At 42.5% G+C, this 10,806-nt stretch overlaps 1 protein-coding gene across 1 annotated transcript in view; it reads left to right on the top strand.

Annotated features, from left to right (window-relative positions):
* The first annotated feature begins 223 nt into the window (after nt 1-223).
* The window catches only part of LOC122939429, a 33,360-nt gene continuing 22,777 nt past the window's right edge, over nt 224-10,806 (top strand). Inside the window, exon 1 of the mRNA XM_044295496.1 lies at nt 224-363. Coding sequence (XP_044151431.1) covers nt 224-363 — 140 coding nt within the window. The remainder of the gene's footprint in view (nt 364-10,806) is intronic.

Here is a 10,806-nt window from a genome sequence, read left to right as displayed (position 1 = left end):
TGACTGCACCATATTGAAGGGACGATTGATGGGGACATGTATTGCGAGATTTTGGCCAACAACCTCCTTTCCTCAATAAGAGCTGTGGTGTCCTGATAAACACTGCTTAATATTGTGATTGTGTTTCATGAAAATGTGCTTGTGCTTGAGTTCCCATAAAGTTGCATAGGGAAGTTCTAACAAACCTCCCAGGGCTGACTCCTCCGCCGTGCTCTCAGAGAAGATGGAGGACAGTGTGATGTCTGAGGAAAAAGCTACACCTCAGCAGCCATTTAGAAGAGTTAGCAAAACTCCAGAGTTAGTTCCATTTACCAGCCCAGAGAAGGGAAAGATTATAGAAGATCTAGGCAACCCAGAGAGGGAGTGAGAGTATTGGCAAAGAAAGGTAATTGTCGTTTATCAGGCTCTAGTCTCCTTTGCATTTGGAGAGATTCCAAGCTACCTGCTACCCCCCCATAACCATAGAGGAAAAGGCCACCTGTCAGGAGATAGTATTCCTAGAGAGGATACCAAATTATATGACTATACAGTACAGCAGAGAGAGTGCATTCCTCCAGCCTAGAGAAACAAGGGATTGATTGTTATAGATGAAAACAACCCCTTATGCAACTTTTGGGAATTAACCTGAACCATTGGAGAAGCTGCCTTGCTGTAAGTGACTTTTGCACACATTGATGACCTTTGGATCAGCTTCAATAAAGTACTGGGAATTTCTTAAAAGAACTGGTCTCCTTATTGTGCAAACTTATCACCTATATGCACCTTACAGTGCTGGCATCACAAACACCAGGTACCCTGCCTCCATGGCACCTTAAAAACCATTTCCACAAAGGGTACCTCAACCACCATCTGGCAGGAGTCCCTGGACAACAGAGTGTGCCCCGAAGGAACTGGTACTGTCTATTCACTGCACGCTGGCCCAGGGAACTCTACAGAACTGTGAGTAAACTACTACTACCCCCATCGGCCCACCATAACTCACATATTGCCCCTGCGGCCCGGTCACTGCAGAGCATTGAAGATGGGTCGTGGCTGGGTCTTTCAGCATGACAATGACCCGAAACACACTGTGGGGTGCTGTATACTGTGAGGTGCTGTATACTGTATAGTTTGGGGTGCTGTATATTGTATACTGTGAGGTGCTGTATATTGTGGGGTGCTATACTGTGAGGTGCTATATGCTGTGGGGTGCTGTATACTGCAGTGTGCTATACTGCTCTAATGTATACTGTGGGGTGCTATATACTGTGGGGTGCCATACTGCTCTACTATATACTGTGAGGTGCTGTATACTGTATAGTGTGGGGTGCTATACTATATACTGCATGCTGTGGGTTGCTGTATACTATAAGGTGCTATACTGTATACTGTGGGGTGCTGTATACTATAGGGTGCTATACTGCATATTGTGGGGTGCTGTATACTAGGGTGCACTGTAACGGTAGGGTGAGCCGAGCCCCGGTCTCCTTCCTGAACTGCAGAGCGGTGCCCACTTCCAGCCCAGAGCACTGATCCTGAGCCGCTGGAGTCTTCAGAACTGGAAGTATTTACATTCATTCACTGTACTCCACCAGGTGTGTGGATTTTTTTTTTTTGTGTGTGTGTGTTGTGGTGGAGGGCGGGATTGCCTGCTAGGGTGTAGTAAGGCGGGATCCAGGGGGCCCAAATACATTTTTGCCTAGGGTTCAATCAATATTAGAGACAGCCCTACTGTACCTACGATAAAAAAAATTACAGACCCCTTCATTTTTTTCTAGGTGGGAAAACTTGCAAAATCACCAGTGTATTATATACTTTTTTTTCCCCACAGTAGTTGATATATAACACAAACATGTGTGGATAACATCAGTCCATAAATTGAGATTTCCACACATATATTATATATTTAGATATACAAAATGCTTTTCTAAGTCTGAATAATCAGCTATCAAAACAAAGAATTATGTACTTGATGCATTATAAAAATGAACCACAAGGTGGAGCTCTATTCATAGTTGATAGCTTTCCATTATAATTATCTTGTATTTTGTGGTGTTTGTACATGTATTTACCAAAAATATAGCTTTTTTCAATTTTTCTTCTTTCACATTTTGAAGAATATGTCTTCAAATGTTTTAAAAGAGTTTTAGATAAACAAGAAAAAGCATATGCCAAAATGAACTAATAATTAAAAGGGTTTCCTGGCTCCTATTAATCAGTTATGTGTGGCTTACAATGTTAGAAATGTAACCCCTTAACACCGCAGACTTTTATGGCCTTTACAACACAGTATCCCCATCTTCTGACATTTCTGGCATAGTTTTTACAGCGTTCATCATGCAAGTTAAATAAATAAAGAAATGTATAACTCCGGTTGTGGTTACACTAATTATTATTTTTTATGTATTTATTAGACTTGGTATAAAACGCTGCAGTTCTTGTCTATTATGTCTGCATAATGCTGACAGGTATCCTATGCCGCGGACAGGCCTATTAGGGGTGCTATAATGGCTTACTTGGGGGTCTTCACTGAGCCACCAACTGCCATAACCCTGCAATTGCCTTGGAGAAGAAATGGGGTTACGGAAGGAAGCTCCTTCCAAAAAATAAATATAAATAATGAACACTTTGCCCATAAGGTGCCGTGCAGTGCACAGATAGTGCCATATGTTGCCCCACAACTGCCTTATAGTGTTCAGAGCAGATAGTGGCACAGTGCCATACAGTGGCCACTAATTTCCATAACCTACATAAATAATACAGTACCACAGAAGGTGCATCCAGAGGCTCCACAGTGGTGTATAGTGAATTCTGCAGCACGCTACGTACGGGAACCGCCCTATCACGTGACCTGGGTGCGACTGCCATGGGTTTATCTATTTCACGCACTTAATCTCTCAAGCCCCTACACACAGGACTAAGATTGAGCCTCGATCACACCTCGACGCAGCTTTTCATGCACCCCAACACGGTGCCACCATCTATGTCATTTTAATTAATATACAGTACCAGTTAGGGGCTCATAGAAAACCCCACAGCTCCCCACTCACAGTAGCACAGGCCAGCAAATACACAGTGATGCAAATCGCACTCATAGGTCATTGGGCTTGTTCAGGAAACAAGGCAAAAGCATTAAAGATGTGTCATAATGTACTAAAAAGGGTACAGTACTTAGTTACAAAAATTTAAAGAAATATGAGGAATGCATAAACGTGCACAAAACTGTTATAAAAATAAAAGGATAAAAACAGGTTCTTACTAATTAAAGGATTGTGTGATCAGAGTCCATTTTGGTTCCGGGACAGGAGAATGTGGAACACAACCCAATGTTGATCAGATCCCCAAATTGTGTCAATTAAAGGTTCAAAGCCCCACATTTTTATCCCCATTTGGCAGAGGGTGGAGCTGAGAGGGGTCTCCCTCCCAAATTTCAGCCCAGCTTTCTGGAAAGGCTTCATTATGGGTGCGTGCTCCACCTCTATCCTTTGGCTCGCAGGCATAAAATATTAATAAATCATGGATTCCCGTCCACACTAATGGATATTTGTGCCCCAACATGTTTTAATAATGCATATTTAAGGCCACTCGTTCTAATACCAAATATGACCGGTGTTGGGGTCCTCATTACGCAGGAAGGCTGACTGTTAGGGGGGAATGTTTGGACTCCCTATGATACCCATATTATACGGAATGCAATTATTGCAATAATTAATATGTGAGTTGTACCAGAGATGATTTATTGCTTATGATATATTTTCTTCATCTTCAGGTACTCCAGTTGAAAAGCACCTAGATGTGCATCAGTGCCAATGCATCTAATGTGTCAGGCATTACCATGAGGCTCTAGTGTCCTGTCCAGGAAACCTTGTTACCACTACTTTTGTTAGCAGGAGGATGTTAATTTGAATCCTGCCAAAAAGTGTTTGTGTATTCTCCCCTACAGATCCAGACTGCAAGACATTGTAGAGACAGTATTAAATAAAGGCAAAAAAATATATAAAATCACTCAACATCGACAATAAAACCATACACAGATAATAAACGTTATGAGAAAGGCTGTCCATTTCTCAGACTGCCCTCTGCTGGTTGCCTATTTAAATGTAATGAATAAAAGTTAATACAGTCCCTATACAAGAATAGCCATGTTGGCCCACATATACTAAGGTGAGACCATGTAGACGTGATCACAAACAGTACCAAAAGTTGGCACATGTTTGGCTTAGTGGGAAATGAGCGTGGTCTAGGATGCAACATTTTGCACAAAAATGATGTTGCAAACTAAAAAAACATCTATTAATGCACCAAAGTCATCATTCATCATGAGCAGCAGCATGTTTTATATAACCAGGGGCGGACTGGGAACTTAAAGTGGCCCTGGAAGTAATACTAAAAGTGGCCCCGTTTTGTAGTTGGGTCCAGGGCCAGCAATACCATATTGAGGCATACAGTCCTGATCAAAAGTTTAAGACCACTTGAAAAATGGCAAAAAATCATATTTAGCATGGCTGGATCTTAACAAGGTTCCAAGTAGAGCTTCAACATGCAACAAGAAGAAATAGGAGTGAGACAAAACATTTTTTGAGCATTCAATTTAAACAACGAATAAACTGAAACAGGCTGTTTTTCAGCTGATCAAAAGTTTAGGACCACACCTCCAAAAAAAACTAAACCCCCCCAAAACAGAAATCCAACTTCCAAACATGAACTCAGTAATGAGTAGCTCCGCCGTTATTGTTTATCACTTCCAAAATTTGTTTCGGCATGCTTGATGCAATCGTTTCCATGAGGTGAGTGGGAACATTTCTCCAAGTGGTGAAGACGGCCGCACGAAGGTCATCTACTGTCTGGAACTGTTGTCCATTTTTGTAAACTTGCCTTGCCATCCATCCCCAAAGGATCTCAATTGGATTTAGAACAGGGGAACACACAGAATGGGCCAAAAGAGTGATGTTATTCTCCTGGAAGAAGTCACTTGTCTTGCAGGCATTGTGTACTGTAGCGTTGTCCTGTTGAAAAACCGAGTCGTTACCACACAGACGAGGGCCCTCAGTCATGAGGAATGCTCTCTGCAACATCTGGACATAGCCAGCGGACGTTTGACGCCACTGCACTTCCTAAAGCTCCATTGTTCCACTGAAGGAAAAAGCACCCCAGACCATTATGGCGCCCCCTCCACTGTGGCGCGTAGAAAACATCTCGGGTGGGATCTGCTTAACATGCCAGTAACGTTGGAAACCATCAGGACCATCAAGGTTAAATTTTTTCTCATCAGAGAATAAAACTTTCTTCCACCTTTGAATGTCCCATGTTTGGTGCTCTCTTGCAAAGTCCAAACGAGCAGTTCTGTGGCGTTCAAGGAGACGAGGTCTTTGAAGACGTTTTTTGTTTTTGAAGCCCTTCAGTCTCACATGCCGTCTGATGGTTATGGGGCTGCAGTCAGCCCCATTAGGGGCTTTAATTTGGGTCGAGGATCGTCCAGTGTCTTGACGGACAGCCAATTGGATCCTCCGGCTCAGTGCTGATGACATTTTTTTGGGTCTTCCACTTGACTTTTTTGTTCCATAACCCTCAGGATCATTTAAGAATTTCCAAATGACTATCTTACTGCGTCCCACCTCAGCAGCGATGGCGTTCTGTGAGAGACCCTGCTTATGCAGTTCAACAACCCGACCACGTTCAAAAAGGGAGAGTTTTTTTGCCTTTGCCATCACAGCGTGTGACTACCTGACAGAAAATGACAATGAATCCACATCTTTGCACAGATTTGGCCTTTTAAAGGCATGTGGTCCTAAAATTTTGATCATCTGAAAAACAGCCTGTTTCAGTTTAATCGTTATTTTCAATTAATTGAATGCTCAAACATGTTTTGTCTCACTCTTATTTCTTCTTGTTGCATTTTGAAGCTCTACTTGGAACCTTGTTAAGATCCAACAATGTAAAATATGATTTTTTGCAATTTTTCAAGTGGTCTTAAACTTTTGATCAGGACTGTACCCCCCAACAGAACCAAGTACACAGTCTATCACAAAATACTGCCAGCAGTACAAAATACATCCCCAAAAACTTGGCTGTGAGGAGGACTCAGAGGGCCCCCTGGGGATCGGACCAAAAGGAAAATTCCCTGCAAGATCTATGGCCAATCTGCCCCTGTATGTTACATTGAACATTTAAACACTTCATGGTTTGTCAATTAGTCTGCTTGATTTGCATAATACTGACCCAGTAAAACAGCTACTGCTGTGATCCCCAACCACCAGGCTGCGGAGCAGTAGTGGGCCGCGGATCATCTGATACAAAAGTACATAAGTAAATACCATGAACCATTAAGTATACCCTTGGGTGTCATGGAATCATGTAAATGAGCTAGACTGCCCTGTGTATTTACATAACCAATAATTTACTAGGGGCACATTTACACCAGCCAAGGATTGGGCAAATTATTGAGAATGAACCTTTATACAAAGGATCATTCCCAGTAATTAGCCCATCTAACTGTGCTACTGATCACAGCAACAAAAATCCTCACTTGTCAGTGGCACATCTCCCTGTGCAAACAGGCATGTGCTGCTGACAAACAATAAAATTATATGGGATTGAATGATTGTAGTAACACGGTTATTCATCCCTGTGCAGGAGCAATCATTGCTACATGTAAATGCAGGTAACATACATTATTGGAAATGACAGGATTTATTCACTGCTAGAAAACACTTTATTTCTGAAGTTTGACTTCCTATGGTATCCTAAGGATTTACCATTCACCACCAATATTTACAGTACTACGTAGTTTAATATAGGGCTTCCTTGTAGGACCTTAGATGGGATATAATTAAGCCTTGTGCAATCACTCCCTAATAGATCAAATTCAATGACTAAGAAACCCAATGTAAATTCCTATTTTAATACATAGGTGCATTGGTCAAGAAGCCTAATTGACAGTATTTGCCTCTGAGGCTGATTACACAAGGCTGCTTTCACTGCACTCATCCTGCGTGACCAAGAATCCTGTTTATTCAGACATCTGATGACATCACTAGAGGAGCAGCTACCACAGTTTGAGTCTCCCACGACCAATTATACAGTATAACAAGAAAAGCTACAGTTAACATATTAGCCTCCTTTTAACACTTTGAGCTGTTTGAACACATTTTCACATTTATTATTTTTTATTTTAATGATTAATAAACTGTACACAAACTCAAATGATGGTTGCATTGACTTAGGGAACCTTTAACCAGTTCCGATCCGCCCGTTGACTATATACGTCTGGGCGACCCTGGTTTATCTCAATGCAGAGGTGGTAGCTGAACGCTAATTCTAAAACTGCAGAAGCTGGGAGTCTTGCATTGCTCATCATTAATGGCAATCATTAATAAATCCACTTGAAGCAAAATGGACTCACTCAGTATTCACACAGCATGTTTCCAGAAGCTCTTTTTCAAGAACGAACCTTCCTCAGGACAACGATGCAGTTAAACACTGCGGTGGGGCATGGTAGCCAAGAAGTGGTTTCAATTTCATAGACCTCAGGCCTTGACCTTAGGCCTATGAGGGGGTAAATTCTGACATATGCATATGCTATGACGTCATCGCACCCCCGGCTGTGCCAGGACACAGTGTAGTGATGTAAGCATGACTGCCTACCTGCATACCAGCATCCCAGGCCATAGACTTCAAGAGACCTGCATTATGGGTGGCATGAAGCAGTTGAGTATTAAATTTTTTTCCTTCCCTGGCCACATGGGGACAATCCTGAGGCAGGACTGTTGAGAACATTGCTACAGGGGGAGCACTGGGGAACAATACTACCTGAGAGAGTGCAATAAGCCCACGGGTTCATCGTCTGGGGTATCCCTCGCCCCTTAGGAGCTTTCTACTAAATCTGTCCCTCTGATAGAGCAAGTAAACGTGACTCCAGCTGCGGTTAAGCAGCGGAAGCACAAGTCTCCCTTTGTAGATGGTAATGTTGGTTCCCAGAGGTAGGATTGCCAGAGTGGTGCAGTGTGACCCCCAGCCTGTAACATGTTTAACAGTGTTAACAAAAAGCGTGTTTAATAACACACTGCATTGTCATATGTGTTATGCTTTTTCATATTAGAATGCTTCAAAATATTATCCCTTAACAGGTGCAGATGGTGTTTAAAGACACACGGTGTTATGAGAAAAAACTGTAGCTTGTTGGGAGCAAGCATCCAAAAATTAGGCACATGGACAAAATTGTTGGTACCCTTCCGTTAAAGAAAGAAAAACCGTAATGGTCACTGAAATAACTTAAAACTGAAAAAAGTTATAATAAATAAAAAGAGGACCTAGAAGGATACCAACGTTGAAAGCAAATCATGAAAAAGTGAGACAGGACAGATGAGACAAAATTGGAGCTTTTCGACAAGTCACATCACCTGTATGTTCACAGATCTAAAAATGAAGCATACAAATAAAAGAACATTGTACCTAATGTGAAACATGGAGGAGGCTCAGTTATGTTTTGAGGCTGGCACAGGGTGCCTTAAATTTGTGCAGGTTACAATAAAATCTCAAGACTATTAAAGCATTCTGGAGAGAAATGTGTTGCCAAGTATCAGAGAGCTTGGTTTCTCGCAAGTCCTCCAACAGGATAATGACCAAAAAACACACAGCTAATAACATCCAAGAATAGCTAAGCGCAAAGCATTGGACTATTCTAAAATGGCCTTCTATGAGCCCAAAACAAAATCCTATCAAACAAAAGTGATGTTTTGTACACTGGCCATCTTCCCTGCAGAAACCCTTTCTGGGATGACACTGAAGGCTGGGCAAGAGAGAACAGAGAAAGCATATTGGGCCAGTTCAGGCCAGTGTTCCAGTCTGCCTGCCCAAAAGTCCATAGGGTCAGGGAACAAGGTGTTCGTGTCACGGTAGGTGAGTGAAGAGAAGCAAACTAAATACAACAAAAGAAACAAAACACCAGACTAGGCCCCAAATTTAGGGAACAGTAAAAAGGTCCCCACCTGACAATCCCTGAGCCTTTCCCTGACTGCTGACAACATGAGCAAATCCTTATGGTGGAAGTGCTCATGCACTGGAACCTAAGCCTAGCTGAAACTGAAACAAACCCTCAGCTAGGGAGCTGGAGATAAGACAACCGGTTCCTAGCCCTAGGTGCAGGAACCAGCGTCTTCCTGAGGCCTAGCCAGAACACACAACAAAAGGGAAGGAGTAGGACTTAGCTTAAGACGGAGATCTACCAAACAACAGCTGAGAACTCCAGAAGCAAATATAAACTGCAAGGGCTATAGTGAGAGGCGAGTATAAATAGCACCACTAAATAACTAATGAGCAGAACCTGTGGAGGTGGGATCCTGCCCAAAACCACAACAAAGAGAAATAGAACAATCTTTCTGCCAGATCTTCTCAGGCCTCTCACAGGGCAGGGCGTGACAATGTGCTGGAGAATGTCCAAAATACAGATAGGACTGAACCTGGGTGTTGAGGCGGTAGGTCTCCATAGACCAATTTACCTCAGTTTAGCACATGAAAATGGCTGAAATGTGAGGACAGTCTCCTGGAGATTGTCAGCACTTTCTGAAAGCCAGTATGTACCAGTATAAAATGCCTCTATATAATTTTCCAGTATAAAATACCCCTTCTTAGTGCCCCCAATAGACGCCCCCATAGTGCTCCTCTTTCCCCATAGAAACCCCCAGCGATACAGATGAATATAGAGATGAGCTCTTCCACAATGGAAGCGCTCATCCCTCCCTACCCTACCACTGGCGTCCCCCACTTGTCCCCAGGGCTGCGCCGCCTGAGGCAATCGCCTCACCTTGCCTAATTGGCGGTGCGAATCGGGTTGCGCACCAGCTGATTGCTGGTAGCATAGAGTTGTTTCTTGGCCACACATTTCATTATCGATAGCTGACCATGGAGCAGAGTAGGTGGAGGAGTAGTCTGAGGAGGAGAAGCAGTAAGTGATGATGACAACAAAAAGGATACTGTACTGTTGGTAGATGTGGCCTGGCTGTGGCAAAGGAGACCAGGAGAAGAAGGATAGTCTTGTTGCGCTAGCTGGTGGCCACTTCTATTTTCCCACTAGTTGGTTGCAACTGCATGTGCTGTAATAGAGCTGTGGTGTTTATATTTTAGTTTGAACACCCACGGCTTACTTGAATCTTGCAGATCTTGCTCATGGCAATGCTTTTGTCTTCTGGCACTGTGGGAAAAAAATTGCCAGATGGGAGATGCTTGAATATGCTGTGCATAAATTGCAAGTGTTTTTTTTTGTAATTTAAAGACGAGGTGCCAAATTCTATCCCCTTCCACAATCGCACTGCACACTGGTATTGACATTTCACAATGGTAATCATGCAATTTTTGCAGTAAGACCATCTGTCAAAAAAACCACGTTCAAGAACAAAAGAGATGAAGAATTCTTTAAAATCCAGAGCAGTTTAGACTGCAATTCTACTCATGTGATCTACATCCGGGAATGCCCATGCGGCCTACTATATGTAGGTCGCACCACACAAACACTAAGAAATAGACTAAACAAGCACAGGTGTAATGTAAAGAAGCAATTCCACAAACACATGGAGGGCTGTTCTCAGGATTTAAAATTACACAAATAGAGCAAATTCCAGCCCACCAGCGCAACAATCAACAATGCATAAAACACCGTGAAATGTATTGAATATACAAACTGAATACATTTAACCCATACGGCCTTAACAAAGCCTCTTAAATTAATCTCTGAATTATACTGTTCATAACCTAAGGCTTCACCCGATTATGTACTTTCAGCAAGAAAACATTCAATATGGATCCTATTATGTATAATAACAGGGCCAATAT

The sequence above is a fragment of the Bufo gargarizans genome, chromosome 5 (genome assembly GCF_014858855.1).
Source record: "Bufo gargarizans isolate SCDJY-AF-19 chromosome 5, ASM1485885v1, whole genome shotgun sequence".
NCBI lineage: Eukaryota > Metazoa > Chordata > Amphibia > Anura > Bufonidae > Bufo > Bufo gargarizans.
This window is presented reverse-complemented; position numbering and strand designations above follow the sequence as displayed.